The sequence below is a fragment of the Pristiophorus japonicus genome, chromosome 9 (genome assembly GCF_044704955.1).
Source record: "Pristiophorus japonicus isolate sPriJap1 chromosome 9, sPriJap1.hap1, whole genome shotgun sequence".
Taxonomy (NCBI): Eukaryota; Metazoa; Chordata; class Chondrichthyes; family Pristiophoridae; genus Pristiophorus; species Pristiophorus japonicus.
In genome coordinates, this window is record NC_091985.1 from 103,761,740 (window position 1) to 103,783,249 (window position 21,510).

At 43.0% G+C, this 21,510-nt stretch overlaps 1 protein-coding gene across 1 annotated transcript in view; it reads right to left on the reverse strand.

The window, feature by feature from the left end:
* sft2d1 (SFT2 domain containing 1) overlaps positions 1–21,510 on the reverse strand; it is a 143,113-nt gene that overhangs the window by 81,520 nt on the left and 40,083 nt on the right. Inside the window, exon 2 of the mRNA XM_070889664.1 lies at positions 19,477–19,563. Coding sequence (XP_070745765.1) covers positions 19,477–19,563 — 87 coding nt within the window. The remainder of the gene's footprint in view (positions 1–19,476; positions 19,564–21,510) is intronic.

Here is a 21,510-nt window from a genome sequence, read left to right on the forward strand (position 1 = left end):
AAGGAGGGAGACAGAAAGCAGGAAACTAAAGATCAGTTAGCCTAACATCTGTCATTGGGAAAATGCTGGAGTCCATCATTAAGGAAATAGTAGCAGGATATTTAGAAAATCATAATTCAGTCAAGCAGAGTCAGCATGCTTTTATGAAAGGGAAATCATGTTTGTCAAATCTGGAGTTCTTTGAGGATGTAACAAGCAAAGTGGATAAAGCAAAACAGTTGATGTCGTATATTTGGATTTCCAGAAATCATTCGATAAGGTGCCACACAAAAGGTTACTGCACAAGATGAGAGCACACGGGGTTGGGGTAATATATTAGTGTGGATAGAGGATTGGCTACCTAACAGAAAACAGAGTAGGGATAAATGGGTCATTTTCAAGTTGGCAAACTGTAACTAGTAGGGTGCCACAGGGATCAGTGCTGGGGCCTCAACTATTTACAATTTATATTAATGATTTGGATAAAGGGACTGAGTGTAATGTAGCCAAATTTGCTGATGATATAGATAGGTGAGAAAGCAATGTGTGAGGATGACACAAATAATCTATAAAGAGATATAGATAGGCTCAGTGAGTAGGCAAAAATTTGGCAGATGGACGATAATGAGGGAAAATGTGAAGTTATCCTTTTTGGTAGGAAAAATAAAAAGTCAAATTATTTAAATACGGAGTGATTACAAAATGCTGTAGTACAAAGGGACCTGGGGTTCTTGTGCATGAAACGCAAGAAGTTAGCATGCAGGTAGAGCAAGTAATCAGGAAGGCAAATGGAATGCTGGCCTTTATTGCAAAGGGCATGGAGCATAAAAGTAGGGAAGTCCTGCTCCAACTGTACAGGGCATTGGCAAGACCACACCTGCATACATACAGTTTTGGTCTCCTTATTTCAGGAAAGATATACTTGCATTGGAGGCAGTTCAGAGAAGGTTCATGAGGTTGATTTTGGAGATGAAGGGGTTGTCATATGAAGAAAGGTTGGGCCTATACTCCTTGGAGTTTAGAAGAATGAGAGGTGATCTTATTGAAATATGTAAGATTCTGAGGGGGCTTGACAGTGCAGATGCAGAGAAGATGTTTTCCCCCTCATGGGGGAATCTAGAACTGGGAGGCATAGTTTCAGAATAAGGGGTCGCCCATTTGAAACAGAAATGAGGATTTTTTTTCTCTGAGGTTAATGAATCTTTTGAATTCTCTACCCCAGAGAGCTGTGGAAGTTGGGTCTTTTGAATATATTTAAAAAGTGGAGACAGACAGATTTTTGAATGATAAGGGAATCAAGGTTTATGGGGAGTGGGTGGAGAAGTGGAGTGGCCAGATCCGATCAGCCATGATCTTATTGAATGGTGGAACAGGCTCAAGGGGCTAAATGGCCTACTCCTGCTCATTCCTTATGCTATGTTCTTATGTTCAAAGCCTTGGAGAGGGTGCAAATTTATTAGAATGGTACCAGGGATGAGGGGCTTCAGTTATGTGCAAAGACTAGAGAAGCTGGGATTGCTCTTAGAGCAGAAGAGGTTAATAGAAGATTTAATAAAAAGGTATTCAAAATGATGAAGGGTTGTGATAAGAGAAAGCTATTTCCACTGGCAAGTGGGTCAGTAACCAGAGCACATAGATTTAAGATAATTAGCAGGGTTGCAGTATTTTCACTTGGTTGATGCCTTAAAGACATTCTTGTGTCCAATATCTACTTACCCCCAATCCTCTTTAGCGAACAAATTTAAAGAATGTTTGGTGAATGTAGGCTGGTTGCTCCAGGTTAAACCACTATAGTAGCAGTTAGGAAGAGGTGGGCACGGACACAGCAAAATTGCCTTCAATTTTCTTGGAATTATCCTGTTTGCTAAACTATGTAAAATGCATTTGCTAAATGCTCCAGTGGCACACAAGAAACTTTACAAGATATGATAAACTGTTGTCCCATGCAAGTTTGCAAATAGGTTTTGTTCTGTTAGCACAGTAAGTCAGCACTCTTTTAGCTAAGTGAAAATACTGCAACCCTGACTCATGAGGCAGCGAATAGAGGGACTGAAATATTATTCTTGTTACAAGTAAAATTCAGAGAACTTTTGATAGAAACTTTGGATCCCTATATTCTTATACCAAATCATGCAAGGGTCACCACTGTGACCAACACCCTGTTACCACCCCCACCACCACCATTTTCTAGCAGGCTGTGGAAAGCTTAAAAGAAAACACTCGTACCAATGAGAAAGTTGTTTTGTGATCTTTCAGGTAATTCCAAACTGCAAAAACTCAACTAACCACACCTGGATGAGTCACCCAATGTGTGGGTGAATGTACAATGGCCTACATGGCTGATTGCTCAATTGTGTAGAGCGTGGAGTTTATTAATAAACCTTGCTCTTGAGGTCCATAGCCAAAAGGAATCATGTCCTGACATGTGATTCACATATTATTTCCTTTTCCTTTTTCTGGTGGATCAGTTTATGATTTCTATCCAGAAATGTACTGATTCAGCTTGTGGTCATGGGCCATATTTTAACAAGGCTAACAATGGCATGGAAAGTCAAAGCCTTTGATGCTTTTGCTCTACACCCAGAAGTTGTGAAAATGGAGAACGATGAGGTAAAACTGGGTGTGGAGGTTTAGTTACTTACATCTCTTGAAGCATGTACCCGGTACCACAAAGATGGCTGATAACCTCAGACAAACACAAGTGAGTTTTCTAGTTAAATGCATGTCACCTTGAAAAGGAGGGGCCACATTTTGATGAGTGAAGAACCTATCACTGAAGTAGATCATCTCTGGTACAGGTAAGTAGAGTACAAATTCATTTAATTTGGACCAAGAGTACAGAAATATTTGAAATGGCAAACACCAACAACGCAACTGTCCTGATGTCCCGAAGATACAGTCTCAGTTCCTGAGCTACACAGAACACGCAAGTCCTAAGTTTGGTATTTGTCTGTGCTGAGATAAGTGGAAGTGTGAGAGAGTGGATGTTGGGTAAAGACAAGATTGGACTTGGCACAGGATCCCTCTGCACCTGCCACTACTCACGATCATGGCTCACACATGAATAATACCCATTTGGTTAAGTACTGGAGAGCAGTCTCAGTTCATGGATCCATATTCCAGTGAAGGAGTCAACGCCTTCACCAAGCAAGGACAATTTTTAAAAAACAGTACCGTGTTTAAAGGTTATAATTTATCTGTAATGACAGAGGGGAAACAAATGAGTGAAAAATGGCTTACAAAGTCTGATAACTCTTATGGTAGGAAGACCATATGAACAGTAGAAATAGGAGCAGTGAGCCATTTGGCCAGAGTCTCCTCAGTCATTCAATAAGATCATGGCTGATCTGATCTTGGCCTCAACTTCTCTTTCCTGCCCATTCTCCATAACCCTAGACTCCCCTGTAGTTCAAAAATCGATCCATTTCCGCCTAGAATACATTCAACGACTCAGCCTCCGGGGCAGAGAATTCCAAAAATTCACGACCCTCAGAAGAAATTCCTCCTCATCTCCATCTTAAATGGGCGACCCTTTCTGAAACTATGCCCCCTCGTTCTAGATTCCCCGAGTGGAAACATCCTTTCAGCATCTACCCTGTCAAATCCCCATAGAAACTTATACGTTTCAATAAGATCACCTCCTATTCTTCTAAACTCCAATGATTATAGGCTCAATCTGCTCAACCTTTCCTCATAAGACAACCCCATCATCTCAGGAATCAACCGAGTGAACCTTCGCTGAATTGCCTCGAATGCAACTCTGTCCCTCCTTAAATAAGGAAACCAAAAATGCACACAGTACTCTAGGTGTGGTCTCACCAATGCCCTGTATAGTTGTAGCAAGACTTCCCTGCTTTTTTCCTCCATCCCCTTGCCATAAAGGCCAACATTCCATTTGCCTTCCTAATTACTTGCTGTACCAGCATGCTAACTTTTTGTGTTTCTTGTACGAGGGCACCCAGATCCCCCTGTACTGTAGCATTCTGTAGTTTCTCTCCAATTAAATAATATTTTGCTTTTCTATTCTTCCTACCAAAGTGGATAAACACATTTCCCACATTATACTCCATCTGCCAACTTTTTGCCCACTCACTTAACCTATCTATATCCATTTGCAGATTTGTGTCCCCCTCACAACTTGCTTCCCACCTATCTTTGTATCATGAGCAAATTTGGCTACAGTACACTGTCCCTTCATCCAAGTCATTAATATAGATTGTAAATAGTTGAAGTCTCAGCATCGACCCCTGTGGCACCCCACTAGTTACAGTTTGCCAACCTGAAATTGACCCATTTATCTCGACACTTTTTTTAGGAAGCCAATCCTCTATCCATGCTAATATCTCTTCTCTTTGGCAATCCAAAAAGGGATGAGTTCACAGGTGTTACGATGAGGGACCTGATATTCCAGGAATCCCAAACTACATGCATATTGAAGGGTGGAAGATGCCGGTGCGTGGATTTTTTTTTTTAACGTGTGGTGGCCGTTGCACACCAGCCACCACACGGGCTTGACAGAGCTAGGTCTTGGTCCAGTGGCAAGGATTAACCAAGACGACTGGAGACCAGCTCTGCTGCACAGATCTAGTATGCACACACATCGCAGTGTGGACTGGCCCGTGCTGCCCCTGGGTCCCGATATATATATATATGAACTCTTATCTTGTGCAGTAACCTTTTATATGGCACCTTATCAAATACCCTTTGGAAATCCAAATACACTACATCTACTGGTTCCCCTTTATCCACCCTGCTCATTACATTCTCCAAGAACTCTAATAGGTTTGTCAAAATATGGAAAGGAAGTGAGTAGAATTGTTGTCAATAAGGAAAAGAAGGAATGCATCCTTTATATACCACAGGAAAGAAATTCTATCATGTTTTAAAAAGTTACAATGGAGTGATTTCCCATATAGATTATCAAATCACTGCCAGTCTAGGCTGCTCTCCTGCACTTTCTGGTGGCCAGATACAGAGAATCATTGGGAACAGGTAGCATAATTGCACCATCAGCTAGGGAATGTTGTGGGAAAATTTAAATTAATAAATCCATGGCAACAGTGTATGTTGGCCTCATTATATGGTATTCCTTCTAAAACCATCATCTCAACATTTGGAGTATCTAACCATTAGCAGCTATAATTAATTTTGAGAATGTATGCACCCTTTAGATAACCCCTGAATACAACTCTGATTTTTATCCTATGCTGATGATGAATGCTGAAGTAAGACGATTTATCAAGTAGTTCCAAACTCCTTCATTGTTCACTCAACTGTGCATCATTAGGATTCCCTTAGGCAGTGTGCGCATTTTAATTACTTAGCTTTAGAGAGCTGCAAGTAATCAAACATGGTCCATTGATTATATTGATCAATGTATTGTGGCTCACCATGTGCGTTCTGACTAGGATGAAGAAAATGTCATTATTTGAAAGACCAAGGCATATTTTAACAAATCAATAAATACTTTCTAAAAAATATGTATGCATTCATGGGATGTGGGTGTTGCTGGCAAGGCCAGCATTTATTGCCCATCTCTAGTTGACCTCGAGAAGGTGGTGGTGAGCCACCGCCTTGAACCGCTGCAGTTTGTGTGGTGAAGGTACTCTCAGTGTGGTTAGGGAGGAAGTTCCAGGAGTTTGACTCTGTGATGAACGTACGCCGATATATTTCCAAGCCAGCACGGTACGTGACTTGGAGGGGAACTTGTAGTGGTGGTTTCCCCATGCACCTGCTGCCCATGTCCTTCTAGGTGGTGGAGGTTGCGGGTTTGGGAAGTGCTGTCGAAGATGCCTTGATGAGTTGCAGCAGTGCATCCTGTAGATGGTACACACTGCAGTCACGGTACACTGGTATGGGAGGGAATGAATGTTTAAGATGATGGATGGAGTGCTGATCAAGCTGATTGCTTTGTCCTGGATGGTGTCGAGTTTCTTGACTGTTATTGGAACTACACTCATCTAGACAAGTGGAGAGTATTCCATCACATTCCTGAAGACTTATTGCCTTGTAGGTCGTGGGATTGTGGAGTCAGGTGGTGAGTCACTCACCACAACCTCTGCCCCGCTCTTGTAGCCACAGTATGCGTGTAGCTGGTTCCTTTAAGTTTCTGGTCAATGGTGACCTCCTAAGATGTTGATAGTAGGGGATTTGACAATGATAATATCATTGAACATCAAGGGGAGGTGGTTAGACTCTCTCTCTCATCAGAGATGGTCATTGCCTGGCACTTGTGTGGCATGAATGTTACTTGCCACTTATCAACCTGGATGTTGTCCAGGTCTCTCTGCATGCAGGACTCAAAAATTTAAAACATTCTCATCCCCATGTTCAAATCCCTCCATGCCACTCGCCTTCCCTAACCTACCCTGTCTTTATAACCGCTTCCAGACCTACAACTCAGAAGTTTTGTGCATTCTCCACTTCCTTCGCCCTATCATTGGTGGCCAAAAGCTACCTAGGTCCCAAGTTCTAGAATTCTATCCTTAAACCTCTCTCTCCTCCTTCAAACTTACCTCTTTGACCAGGCTTTGAATTACCTACCCCAGTATCTCCTTCTTTAGCTCAATGGCAATTTTTGACTTGTTACATGCTATATTAAAAGGCACTATATAATTATCAATTGTCGCCATTGTCAAGACAAGAAACCAAAGGCACAAAGAGAAAGGTTGTTGAAGAAACTTTTGAAAATAGGACGAAGATGGCAAGGCAGAGGGCATGCAATTGCTGGATAACATTTAGAAGCTGCATTAAGATGTGCTGTCTTTGATAAATTCATGCCAGAATTCCAAATTTAGAAAGATTGCAAAGTTTAGCACTTAATGGTAGATACTTAAGTAAATGTACACATGAATGTATTGTGTGTAAGGTGTTTCCGATTAAAATTAGTGCATGTGGCTTGTCAGAAATTTCTATTGCACAACACTGCTCTATAGCTTAATACGAGATATCCTGTAACTGACTGATACAAAACAGGGAGAAATGGGGTCTTACAGGATACAGTCTACATCTATAGTATATTAAAAATCATTGTCTATAAAACCTAACTTTCTGTTGTCATACTTCTGCATGAACTTTGTCTCATTATAAATTCTTATGTTCGTTTATAATGGAAACTGGCTATGTAAACTTATCACATTGTAATTACATCCTCCTACAATTTTGCATCTCTGAGCTCCTCAGCCTGTATTGCAGAGAAATTCTTACGGTCCAGCCAACTCCTCTGCTTCCCAAGCTACTATGAGATTTTCCTTTTAACTATAAATCTATTAATATTTTAAAAGTCTTGCATCTGTGCGCATGTCCTGTCAATTTATTTCGCTATAAATTCCTTATAATGGAAATTGCCTATATATTAGCATAAATATGCTGTGCTTGCATGCTCCTTCCCTCCTGTGGAGGCACTGCAGCGTACCACTAGCTCAAGTGTAATTACAGCATGACAAGTTTACAAAGACAGTTTCCATCATAAATGAAAATATAAAAAAAGGACTGAATTACTTCTGTGAATCCTGGAGACTGCCCATGTGCAATGAGATGGGAGATTGCAGCTTTTTACTATATTCTGCAAAATATATGACCACTTAATTGTATTAAAACAATTTCCTTCCAAAGTTTATTTACATCTATTTTGATCCATTTGTACCAATGTGTACGAATAGTTTATTGTCCTTTCAGGTCTGATAATGCACACATCTGCAAATTAAAATGTGAATTTTCAGTTATTAAAATGATCTTGATGTAGAGTTACATAGAATTACTTAGAATATACAGCACAGAAACAGGCAATTTGGCCCAACCAGTCCATGTTGGTGTTTACGCTTCACTCGAGTCTCTTCCTATCCTCCCTCATCTAATTCTAAGAGCATAACCTTCTATTCCCTTCTCCCTCATGTGCCTATCTAGCCTCCCCTTAAATGCATCTATACTATTCACCTCAACAACTCCCTATGGTAGCAAGTTCCACATTCTCACCACTCTCTGGGTAAAGAAGTTTCTTCTAAATTCTCGATTTGATTTCTTGGTGACTATCTTATATTGATGGCCTCTAGTATTGCTCTTCCCCACAAGTGGAAATATTCTGTGTCTGCTCTATTAAAACCTTTCATAATTTTAAGAACCTCTATCAGGTCACGCCTCAGCCTTCTATTTTCAAGAGAAGAGAGACCCAGCCTGCTCATCCTTTCCCGATAGGTATAACGACACATTTCTGGTATCATCCTACTGAATCTTTTTGCACCCTCTACTGTGCCTCCATATCCTTTTTATAATGTGGCGATCAAAACTGTACACAGTACGCCAAGTGTGGTCTAACCAAGGTTCGATACAAGTTTAGCATAACTAGCTCTACTTTTCAATTCTATCTTTAGAAATCAAACCCTAGTGCTTGGTTTGCTTTTTGTGTGTCTTATTAACCTGCATCACTACTTTTAGTGATTAATGTATTTGCACTCCCAGATCCCTTTGCTCTTCTACCCAATTTAGTTTCTTATTATCCAAGTAATACGTGACCTCATTTTTCTTACCAATATACTTAGAAGAACATACGAGCATAAGAAATAGGAGCAGGAGTAGGCCATGTGGCCTCTCGAGCCTGCTCCGCCATTTAATAAGATCACAGCTAATCAGATCATGGACTCAGCTCCACTTCCCCGCCCGTTCCCCATAATCCTTTATCCTTGTATCGTTTAAGAAACCGTCTATTTCTGTCTTAAATTTATTCAATGTCCCAGCTTCCACAGCTCTGAGGCAGCGAATTCCACAGATTAACAACTCTCAGAAGAAATTTCTCCTCATCTCTGTTTTAAATGGGCAGCCCCTTATTCTAAGATCGTGCCCTCTAGTTCTAGTCTCCCCCATCAGTGGAAACATCCTCTCTGCATCCACCTTGTCAAGCCCCCTCATAATCTTATACGTTTCGATAAGATCACCTCTCATTCTTCTGAATTCGAATGAGTAGAGGCCCAACCTACTCAACCTTTTCTCATAAGTCAACCCCCTCATCCCCGGAATCAACCAAATGAAACTTCTCTGAACTGCCTCCAAAGTATGTATATCCTTTCGTAAATATGGAAACCAAAACTGCACACAGTATTCTAGGTGTGGCCTCACCAATACCATATATAGCAGCAAGACTTCCCTGCTTTTATACTCCATGCCCTTTGCAATAAAGGCCAAGATACCATTGGCCTTCCTGATCACTTGCTGTACCTGCATACTATCCTTTCGTGTTTCATGCACAAGTACCCCCAGGTCCCGCTGTACTGCGGCACTTTGCAATCTTTTTCCATTTAAATAATAACTTGCTCTTTGATTTTTTCTGCCAAAGTGCATAACCTCATACTTTCCAACATTATACTCCATCTGCCAAATGTTTGCCCACTCACTTAGCCTGTCTATGTCCTTTTGCAGCTTTTGTGTGACCCCTCACATATTGCTTTTCCTCCCATCTTTGTATCGTCAGCAAACTTGACTACGTTACACTCAGTCCCTTCTTCCAAATCGTTTATATAGATTGTAAATAGTTGGGGTCCCAGCACTGATCCCTGCGGCTCCCCACTAGTTACTGGTTGCCAACCAGAGAATGAACCATTTATCCCGACTCTCTGTTTTCTGTTAGTTAGCCAATCCTCTATCCATGCTAATATATTACCCCCAACCCTGTGAACTTTTATCTTGTGCAGTAACCTTTTATGTGGCACCTTGTCAAATGCCTTATGGAAGTCCAAATACACCACATCCACTGGTTCCTCTTTATCCACCCTGTTCATTACATCCTCAAAGAACTCCAGCAAATTTGTCAAACATGACTTCCCCTTCATAAATCCATGCCGACTCTGCCTGACCAAATTTTGCTTTTCCAAATGTCCTGTTACTGCAACTTTAATAATGGATTCCAACATTTTCCCAACCACAGATGTTAGGCTAACTGGTCCATAGTTTCCTGCTTTTTGTCTGCCTCCTTTTTTAAATAGGGGCATTACATTTGCAGTTTTCCAATCTGCTGGGACCTCCCTAGAATCCACGGAATTTTGGTAAATTACAACCAATGCATCCACAATCCCTGCCGCTACTTCTCAAGACCCTAAGATGCAAGCCATCAGATGCAGGGGATTTATCTGCCTTTAGTCTCATTACCTTACTGAGTACCACCTCTTTAGTGATTGTGATTGTGTCAAGTTCCTCCCCCCCCACTATAGCCCCTAGACTATCCACTGTCGGAATATTGTTAGTGTCCTCTACCGTAAACATAGAAACATAGAAACATAGAAAATAGGTGCAGGAGTAGGCCATTCGGCCCTTCTAGCCTGCACCGCCATTCAATGAGTTCATGGCTGAACATTCAACTTCAGTACCCCATTCCTGCTTTCTCGCCATACCCCTTGATCCCCCTAGTAGTAAGGACCTCATCTAACTCCTTTTTGAATATATTTAGTGAATTGGCCTCAACAACTTTCTGTGGTAGAGAATTCCACAGGTTCACCACTCTCTGGGTGAAGAAGTTCCTCCGCATCTCAGTCCTAAATGGCTTACCCCTTATCCTTAGACTGTGACCTCTGGTTCTGGACTTCCCCAACATTGGGAACATTCTTCCTGCATCTAACCTGTCTAAACCCGTCAGAATTTTAAATGTTTTTAATGAGGTCCCCTCTCATTCTTCTGAACTCCAGTGAATACAAGCCCAGTTGATCCAGTCTTTCTTGATAGGTCAGTCCCGCCATCCCGGGAATCAGTCTGGTGAACCTTCGCTGCACTCCCTCAATAGCAAGAATGTCCTTCCTCAGGTTAGGAGACCAAAACTGTACACAATACTCCAGGTGTGGCCTCACCAATGCCCTGTACAACTGTAGCAACACCTCCCTGCCCCTGTACTCAAATCCCCTTGCTATGAAGGCCAACATGCCATTTGCTTTCTTAACCGCCTGCTGCAACTGCATGCCAACCTTCAATGACTGATGTACCATGACACCCAGGTCTCTTTGCACCTCCCCTTTTCCTAATCTGTCACCATTCAGATAATAGTCTGTCTCTCTGTTTTTACCACCAAAGTGGATAACCTCACATTTATCCACATTATACTTCATCTGCCATGCATTTGCCCACTCACCTAACCTATCCAAGTCGCTCTGCAGCCTCACAGCATCCTCCTCGCAGCTCACACTGCCACCCAACTTAGTGTCATCCGCAAATTTGGAGATACTACATTTAATCCCCTCATCTAAATCATTAATGTACAGTGTAAACAGCTGGGGCCCCAGCACAGAACCTTGCGGTACCCCACTAGTCACTGCCTGCCATTCTGAAAAGTACCCATTTACTCCTACTCTTTGCTTCCTGTCTGACAACCAGTTCTCAATCCATGTCAGTACACTACCCCCAATCCCATGTGCTCTAACTTTGCACATCAATCTCTTGTGTGGGACCTTGTCGAACGCCTTCTGAAAGTCCAAATATACCACATCAACTGGTTCTCCCTTATCCACTCTACTGGAAACATCCTCAAAAAATTCCAGAAGATTTGTCAAGCATGATTTCCCTTTCACAAATCCATGCTGACTTGGACCTATCATGTCACCTCTTTCCAAATGCACTGCTATGACATCCTTAATAATTGATTCCATCATTGTACCCACTACCGATGTCAGGCTGACCGGTCTATAATTCCCTGTTTTCTCTCTTCCTCCTTTTTTAAAAAGTGGGGTTACATTGGCTACCCTCCACTCCATAGGAACTGATCCAGAGTCAATGGAATGTTGGAAAGTGACTGTCAACGCATCCACTATTTCCAAGGCCACCTCCTTAAGTACTCTGGGATGCAGTCCATCAGGCCCTGGGGATTTATCGGCCTTCAATCCCATCAATTTCCCCAACACAATTTCCCGGCTAATAAGGATTTCCTTCAGTTCCTCCTCCTTACTAGACCCTCCGACCCCTTTTATAACCGGAAGGTTGTTCGTGTCCTCCTTCGTGAATACCGAACCAAAGTACTTGTTCAATTGGTCCGCCATTTCTTTGTTCCCAGTTATGACTTCCCCTGATTCTGACTGCAGGGGACCTACGTTTGTCTTTACTAACCTTTTTCTCTTTACATATCTATAGAAACTTTTGCAATCCGTCTTAATGTTCCCTGCAAGCTTCTTCTCATACTCCATTTTCCCTGCCCTAATCAAACCCTTTGTCCTCCTCTGCTGAGTTCTAAATTTCTCCCAGTCCCCAGGTTCGCTGCTATTTCTGGCCAATTTGTATGCCACTTCCTTGGCTTTAATACTATCCCTGATTTCCCTTGATAGCCACGGTTGAGCCACCTTCCCTTTTTTATTTTTATGCCAGACAGGAATGTACAATTGTTGTAGTTCATCCATGCGGTCTCTAAATGTCTGCCATTGCCCATCCACAGTCAACCCCTTAAGTATCATTCGCCAATCCATCCCAGCCAATTCACGCCTCATACCTTCAAAGTTAGCCTTCTTTAAGTTCTGGACCATGGTCTCTGAATTAACTGTTTCATTCTCCATCCCAATGCAGAATTCCACCATATTGTCACTCTTCCCCAAGGGACCTCGCACAACGAGATTGCTAATTAATCCTCTCTCATTACATAACACCCAGTCTAAGATGGCCCCCCCCCCCCCCCCCCCCCCCCGAGTTGGTTCCTCGACATATTGGTCTAAAAAACCATCCCTTATGCACTCCAGAAAATCCTCCTCCACTGTATTGCTTCCAGTTTGGTTAGCCCAATCTATGTGCATATTAAAGTCACCCATTATAACTGCTGCACCTTTATTGCACGCACCCCTAATTTCCTGTTTGATGCCCTCCCCAACATCACTACTACTGTTTGGAGGTCTGTACACAACTCCCACTAACGTTTTTTGCCCTTTGGTGTTCTGCAGCTCTACCCATATAGATTCCACATCATCCAAGCTAATGTCCTTCCTAACTATTTTCTTAATCTCCTCCTTAACCAGCAATGCTACCCCACCTCCTTTTCCTTTTATTCTATCCTTCCTGAATGTTGAATACCCCTGGATGTTGAGTTCCCAGCCCTGATCATCCTGGAGCCACGTCTCCGTAATCCCAATCACATCATATTTGTTAACATCTATTTGCACAGTTAATTCATCCACCTTATTGCGGATACTCCTTGCATTAAGACACAAAGCCTTTAGGCTTGTTTTTTAACACCCTCTGTCCTTTTAGAATTTTGCTGTACAATGGCCCTTTTTGTTCTTTGCCTTGGGTTTCTCTGCCCTCCACTTTTCCTCATCTCCTTTCTGTCTTTTGTTTTTGCCTCCTTTTTGTTTCCCTCTGTCTCCCTGCATTGGTTCCCATCCCCCTGCCATATTAGTTTAACTCCTCCCCAACAGCACTAGCAAACACTCCCCCGAGGACATTGGTTCCGATTCTGCCCAGGTACAGACCGTCCGGATTGTACTGGTCCCACCTCCCCCAGAACCGGTTCCAATGCCCCAGGAATTTGAATCCCTCCCTGCTGCACCATTGCTCAAGCCACGTATTCATCTGAGCTATCCTGCGATTCCTACTCTGACTATCACGTGGCACTGGTAGCAATCCCGAGATTACTACTTTTGAGGTCCTACTTTTTAATTTAGCTCCTAGCTCCTTAAATTCATTTCGTAGGAACTCATCCCTTTTTTTTTACCTATGTCATTGGTACCAACGTGCACCACGACAACTGGCTGTTCTCCCTCCCTTTTTAGAATGTCCTGCACCCGCTCCGAGACATCCTTGACCCTTGCACCAGGGAGGCAACATACCATCCTGGAGTCTCGGTTGCCACTGCAGAAACGCCTATCTATTCCCCTTATAATTGAATCCCCTATCACTATCGCTCGCCCACTCTTTTTCCTGCCCTCCTGTGCAACAGAGCCAGCCACGGTGCCATGAACTTGGCTGCTGCTGCCCGATCCTGATGAGTCATCCCCCTCAACAGCACTCAAAGCAGTGTATCTGTTTTGCAGTGGGATGACCACAGGGGACCCCTGCACTACCTTCCTTGCACTACTCTTCCTGCTGGTCTTCCATTCCCTCGCTGGCTGTGGACCCTTCTCCTGCGGTAAGACCAACTCGCTACACGTGATACTCACGTCATTCTCAGCATCGTGGATGCTCCAGAGTGAATCCACCTTCAGCTCCAACTCCGCAACGCGGACCGTCAGTAGCCGGAGGTGGACACACTTCCCGCACATGTAGTCGTCAGGGACACTGGTGTTGTCCCCGTGTTCCCACATGGTACAGGAGGAGCATATCACGTGACCGAGCTGTCCTGCCATGACTTAACCCTTAGATACTTAAATTGCCGACAACAATGTTAAAAGTTACTGACTAATAAAGAAAAAGAAAAACTACTCACCAATCAGCAGCCAATCACTTACCACGTTGGCTGTGACGTCACCTTTTGATTTCTTTCTACTTCTTTTTTGACTTCTCTCAGCTGGAGCTGCACAAGTACGCCTCTCTCGACTCCCGCCTCTCTCGACTCTCCCCGGACTGCTGAGCCTTTTATAGGCCGCTGCCTCGACTCCCGCCTCTCTCGACTCTCCCCGGACTGCTGCGCCTTTTATAGGCCGCTGCCTCTCTCGACTCCCGCCTCTCTCGACTCTCCCCGGACTGCTGCGCCTTTTATAGGCCGCTGCCTCGACTCCCGCCTCTCTCGACTCTCCCCGGACTGCTGAGCCTTTTATAGGCCGCTGCCTCTCTCGACTCCCGCCTCTCTCGACTCTCCCCGGACTGCTGAGCCTTTTATAGGCCGCTGCCTCTCTCGACGCTCCCCGGACTGCTGAGCCTTTTATAGGCCGCTGCCTCTCTCGACTCCCGCGTCTCTCGACGCTCCCCGGACTGCTGAGCCCTTTATAGGCCGCTGCCTCTCTCGACTCCCGCCTCTCTCGACGCTCCCCGGACTGCTGAGCCTTTTATAGGCCGCTGCCTCTCTCGACTCCCACGTCTCTCGACGCTCCCCGGACTGCTGAGCCTTTTATAGGCCGCTGCCTCTCTCGACTCCCGCCTCTCTCGACGCTCCCCGGACTGCTGAGCCTTTTATAGGCCGCTGCCTCTCTCGACTCCCGCCTCTCTCGACGCTCCCCGGACTGCTGAGCCTTTTATAGGCCGCTGCCTCGACTCCCGCCTCTCTCGACTCTCCCCGGACTGCTGAGCCTTTTATAGGCCGCTGCCTCTCTCGACTCCCGCCTCTCTCGACTCTCCCCGGACTGCTGAGCCTTTTATAGGCCGCTGCCTCTCTCGACGCTCCCCGGACTGCTGAGCCTTTTATAGGCCGCTGCCTCTCTCGACTCCCGCGTCTCTCGACGCTCCCCGGACTGCTGAGCCCTTTATAGGCCGCTGCCTCTCTCGACTCCCGCCTCTCTCGACGCTCCCCGGACTGCTGAGCCTTTTATAGGCCGCTGCCTCTCTCGACTCCCACGTCTCTCGACTCTCCCCGGACTGCTGAGCCTTTTATAGGCCGCTGCCTCTCTCGACGCTCCCCGGACTGCTGAGCCTTTTATAGGCCGCTGCCTCTCTCGACTCCCGCGTCTCTCGACGCTCCCCGGACTGCTGAGCCCTTTATAGGCCGCTGCCTCTCTCGACTCCCGCCTCTCTCGACGCTCCCCGGACTGCTGAGCCTTTTATAGGCCGCTGCCTCTCTCGACTCCCACGTCTCTCGACGCTCCCCGGACTGCTGAGCCTTTTATAGTCCGCTGCCTCTCTCGACTCCCGCCTCTCTCGACTCTCCCCGGACTGCTGAGCCTTTTATAGGCCGCTGCCTCTCTCGACTCCCGCCTCTCTCGACGCTCCCCGGACTGCTGAGCCTTTTATAGGCCGCTGCCTCTCTCGACTCCCGCCTATTTGTTCAGAGTTTCTGCTATCTCCATGTTCCCCATTACTAATTCCCCAGTCACGTTCTCTAAGGGACCAACATTTACTTTAGCCACCCTTTTCCTTTTTATATATCTACAGAAACTCTTGCTATCTGTTTTTATATTTTGTGCTAGTTTACTTTCTTAGTCGATCTTCCCTTTCTTAATCATTTTTTTTAGTCGTTCTTTGCTTGCTTTTAAAAGCTTCCCAGTCTTCTGTCCTCCCACTAGTTTTGGCCACTTTGTATGCCCTTGTTTTTAATTGGATACCGTCCTTTATTTCTTTAGTTAGCCACGGATGGCTTTCTTTTCTCTTACACCCTTTCCTCCTCACTGGAATATATTTTTCTTGAGAGTTGTGAAATATCTCCTTAAATGTACACCACTGTTCATCAACCGTCCTACACTTTAATCTGTTTTCCCAGTCCACTTTACCCAACTCTGCTCTCATACCTTCATAGTCTCCTTTATTTAAGCTTAGTACGCTGGTTAGAGATCCAACTTTCTCATCATCTGAATTTGAAATTCAATCATGCTATGATCACTCATTCCGAGGGGATCCTTTACTAGATTATTTATTAATCCTGTCTCATTACACAGGACCAGATCTAAGATAGCCTGCCACCTGGTTGGTTCCATTACATACTGCTCAAGGAACCCATCCCTTATGCACACTATCAACTCTATGAACTCCTCCTCAAGGTTACCCTGACCAATTTGATTTGTCCAATCAATATGGAGGTTAAAATCACCCATGATTATTGCTGCAATTTATTTGCCAATTAAATGCACAGTCTGTATGTTTTTTAATGTCTTCTTGTAATTTGTTGCAGTCCTCCTCAACATTCACTACATCCAATTTGTAGTTATCCGCAAATTTAGAAATTGTGTTTCTGATTCCAAAGTCTAAAGCGTCAATATAAATTGTGAACAGCCACCAGGTGAGGCAGTTACTATTTAGAATGGACTTGCAGAATCTCTATTTAAATTCCCCCAACAAAAGGCAGTTCAGGCTGGAATTCATGTCCAGATACAGCTCCCAAGTACGCTGAAACTTGGCGGGTGTGCAGACTCTCTCCGCTTGTGCCTTATGCCAGGTATAGTATAACTTGAACATGGCGGACCACCACAACATTTAAAATGCCCAGATGGTCCGATGGACATTTCATCCTGTGCACTCCAAATATTAAAAATTAGCTGCCGGGAGCAGGACTTCAAGTATACAAGAGCATACAAGAGCCCCTTTATTGTTGAGATCAGTGCAAGAGCTTAACTTGGGTCCACAGCTGCATATCAAACCCTAAAGATATTGATCTCAAGACTTGTAATGTAGCAACAGCCTTAGATTGAGGCCCTACAAACTACATAAAATAATTCACTGGGACAAGAGGATTGCTCTATTTCAAAACTGATCAGTAAAACATTCAGTATTCACAGTGAGCAATCAGAGCACTGCAGACATGTTATGTATTGTATTTTATCTCATTATGCTCCTGTGAAGCACCTTGGGACATATTACTACATTAAAAGGCACTATTTAAATGCAAGTTATGGATATTGTTATGCATATCAAATCAGGCAGTCACAAAGCTGTGTGCTGTGGAAATTGCTAGAAATGAGCCACATTCAAAATGTATTGGGCCACTTGGTATTTTCACAAGTGTATTTGTCCAATAAGCTTTAAATGCCAGGTGACAACACTGGGTAAAATGGTATATAATGCCTACTATCCATTAGGTTAAAACTACTGAACTATGGTTAAAAAAGGAGGCAGACAAAAAGCAGGAAACTATAGACCAGTTAGCCTAACATCTGTCGTTGGGAAAATGCTGGAGTCCATTATTAAGGAAGCAGCAGCAGGACATTTGGAAAAGCATGATTCAATCAATCAGAGTCAGCATGGTTTTATGAAGGGGAAATCATGTTTGACAAATTTGCTGGAGTTCTTTGAGGATGTAACGAGCAGGGTGGATAAGGGGGACCCAGTGAATGTGGTGTATTTGGATTTCCAGAAAGCATTCGATAAGGTGCCTCATAAGAGATTACTGCACAAGATAAAAGCTCATGGGGTTGGGGGTAATATATTAGCATGGATAGAGGCTAACTAACAGAAAACAGAGTTGGGATAAATTTTACGATTGGCAAACAGTGACTAGTGGGGTGCCGCAGGGATTGGTTCTGGGCCTCAACTATTTACAATCTATATTAATGACTTGGATGAAGTGACAGAGTGTAATGTAACCAAGTTTGCTGATGGTACAAAGATGAGTGGGAAAGCAAATTGTGAGGAGGACACAAAAAATCTGAAAAGGGATTATAGACAATGAGTGGGCAAAAATTTGGCAGCAAGTATAATGTGGGAAAATGTGAGGTTATCCACTTTGACAGAAATAATAGAAAAGCAAATTATAATTTAAATGGAGAAAAATTGCAAAGTGCTGCAGTAGAGAGAGACCTGGGGGTCCTTGTGCATGAAACACAAAAGGTTAGTATGCAGGTACAGCAAGTAATCAGGAAGGCAAATGGAATGTTGGCCTTTATTGCAAGGGGGATAGAGTATAAAAGCAGAGAAGTCCTGCTACAACTGTACAGGGTATTGGTGAGACCACACCTGGAGTACTGCATACATTTTTGGTCTCCATATTTAAAGGAAGAATATACTTGCATTGGAGGCTGTTCAGAGAAGGTTCACTAGGTCGATTCCGGAGATGATGGTATTGACTTATGGAGGATAGGTTGAGTAGCTTGGGCCTATACACATTGGAGTTCAGGTGAATGAGAGATGATCTTATCAAAACATAGAAGATAATGAGGGGGCTCAACAAGGTGGATGCAGAAAGGATATTTCCACTCATAGGGGAAAACTAAAAGTAGAGGACATAGTCTTAGAATAACGGGCCACCCATTTAAAACTGAGATGAGGAGAAATTTCTTCTCTGAGGGTTGTAAATCTATGGAAGTCTGCCGCAGAGAGCTGTGGAGGCTGAGTCATTGAATATATTTAAGGCAGAGATAGACAGATTTGTGCGCGATAAAGGGAGGAAAGGTTTATGGGAAGCGGGCAAGGAAGTGGAGCCGAGTCCGATCAGATCAGCCATGATCTTATTAATGGTGGAGCAGGCTCGAGGGGCCAAATGGCCTACTCCTGCTCCTATTTCTTATGTTCTTATGGTATAAATGTATAGCGTGACATCCCAACTATTTCCTGCATGGTGTTCTATTGGTGCAGGTTGCCTCCAGTTCTTTGCCCAAATCATCCTTCACATGTGAGCCCAGACAGTAACTGGTGTCAGGCTACTTAATCAACTGGAGCATCATAGCCATTCAGATCGCATTCTGAGCCGATGCCCACACATGCACACCCCCAGCAGGGGTCATTGCATAGAGCTGGAGCAAGAAGTCAGGACGATTCTTTTCAGTGATTCGGAGGCCAATTGTATTGCTGTCTTGAACCTTCAATGGTTTTTACGGCTCAAGTACTCAACATTAACTCGATGAGCCATTGGGGCAGTCTTACTGGTCAATTTTGATACTATGAAGTCTTGACATTTGAATAATGCTTCAACTTATTTAAGCATTTCTAAAAAAAAACAATATTCAGCAGTGGATTGAAGCTTCTACTTACGAGAATTGAAAAACAAATTCCAACGGCAAAGCAAATCGCAAACCACTTCACCCTTGTCCCAAAGCTGAGTGAGGTTGAATCAAGGATCTTGAAATAAAAATCATAAATTTGAGATATAGTTTTCCATTGAACATAGAACAAACAAGTACATAGTATTTTTTTAAAAACAAAAAAGTGGTAAATTAGTTTGTTTGGAGATATTCAAAAGGTTGACGGTCTTGTGTGTTTAAAGTATCTGGAATCAGAACTCCAGAATAGATGGAGCGAGTGCATAGCAAGGAACGTTAATCAGGAACCAGAAGAGAACATTAAGTTGACTTATAATTAAACAAATCAGACACTTTTTACAATTTGTGAAGTTGTGTCATATATATGTTAATTGAATTTTCAAAAAATAAAGATCAGCATTGAAATCAGGTCCAAAATACAAGTTTCCTTGAGGGGTCAGGATTGTTAACTCAAAAAATGTTAATCCCACTTCCACAATTTAAAAAAAATTAATGCATAAACTTTGAACTGCTTTCTGTCCAACCTATGCAGAAGCACTGCATAGTGCAATTCCAAGTACCTCAGAGTAAAAATGTTGAACCTGTAAAGAAACTAGGAAACACAAAATTGAAAACAACATTTATTCTGCCTTATAGCACTACTGGAGAAAATTCTCACCAATAGTGACAATTTGAAATTTGTACAGCATACAATTAATCTAATAAAGTACACTTCAAGTTGAAAGCACTTACTTTATGAGCTGCAAATAAAAGGAACAAGACTGAACAGATGACTTTATGCCCCCAAGTACATGCAAGGGCTTACCCCAATCACTCATCAATTTAACCAGCATTCATAGTCACTGCTCCAAGTTATATTGAGACGAACAAACATTAATTAATGAAAATAATTTACAATATCAACATACTATAGTCAATTATTTAACCTTTTCCAACCTTTACTGTAATTATATTGGCTGATTTGGATTAAAAATCAATGGTAATGTGGTACTCTACAAAAACAAGTTAACACCATGTTACTGAAGACAATTTGTGAACCTTTTAAACAGATAAATTCCAATGGGGCTAGTATCCCATAACCATATAGATCAGAGGTTCCCAAACTACCTTTTGTTGAGCCCCAGTTTGGACACACAAAAAAAAAAATCGCATTCACACACACCCTTTAAAAAACACAGTATTTTGAGAGGAGGTCAAATAGTCACCCTGCCTTCAGTCATGTAGGGTGCCTCAAATAGCTAAATGCTTTAAGGTAAGGATCTCTACTGTCATGCAGCAATCAGGAAATGCCACAGAAATGTCTTTCACTTTAACTGGTATAACCTCTCACAGCCAGAGAAGGTGCATTATGGGGTGATCTCAGCACAGCTCAGGATGTTTGAATCCCCGCTAATTTCTAGAAGCAGACATTGGACCTATCAAAGCTGCTTGTGGTGCAACAGTAAACGATTATTATGCACCACACACACATCTGATAGGTCCAAAATCCACTTCTAGAAATTAGTGGGGATTCAAACATCAAAATATTTTCAATTAAAACTGTGTCGAGATTGCCCCATAATGCACTTCCTCTGGCTATATAAGGCTGCATCGGTGGCTTTTTTCTGATTCAGTCTGACCTCCTTGCACCCTTCCCAAATAACCTCTGTATGCCTTCCCCATCCCAGTTTGGGAACCTTTGATAGAGTGATGATATTTTGCACTGTACACTACCAATATGATGGATATTAAGGAGTACATGTACAGTATTTAACATTTACTTTAGAAATACTCATACAGTACTTGTACACAATGCAAGGTGCATCAACAAAGTAGAAATTCATAATAAAACTGGTTATAACTACAGATTAAATTTTATCTTAAAAGTTTCAAATGCACATTGTATATGATAGGCTGTCTGACTTACCTCATCAGCCCTGGATATTTATCCTTAGGCAGCATGAAAGAAGCAAATTAACAGTAACTTATAGTTCATCCTTTATTATTCATTTTTAGTCATTTTGCTTGCTTGTTGGAAGACAGTCAG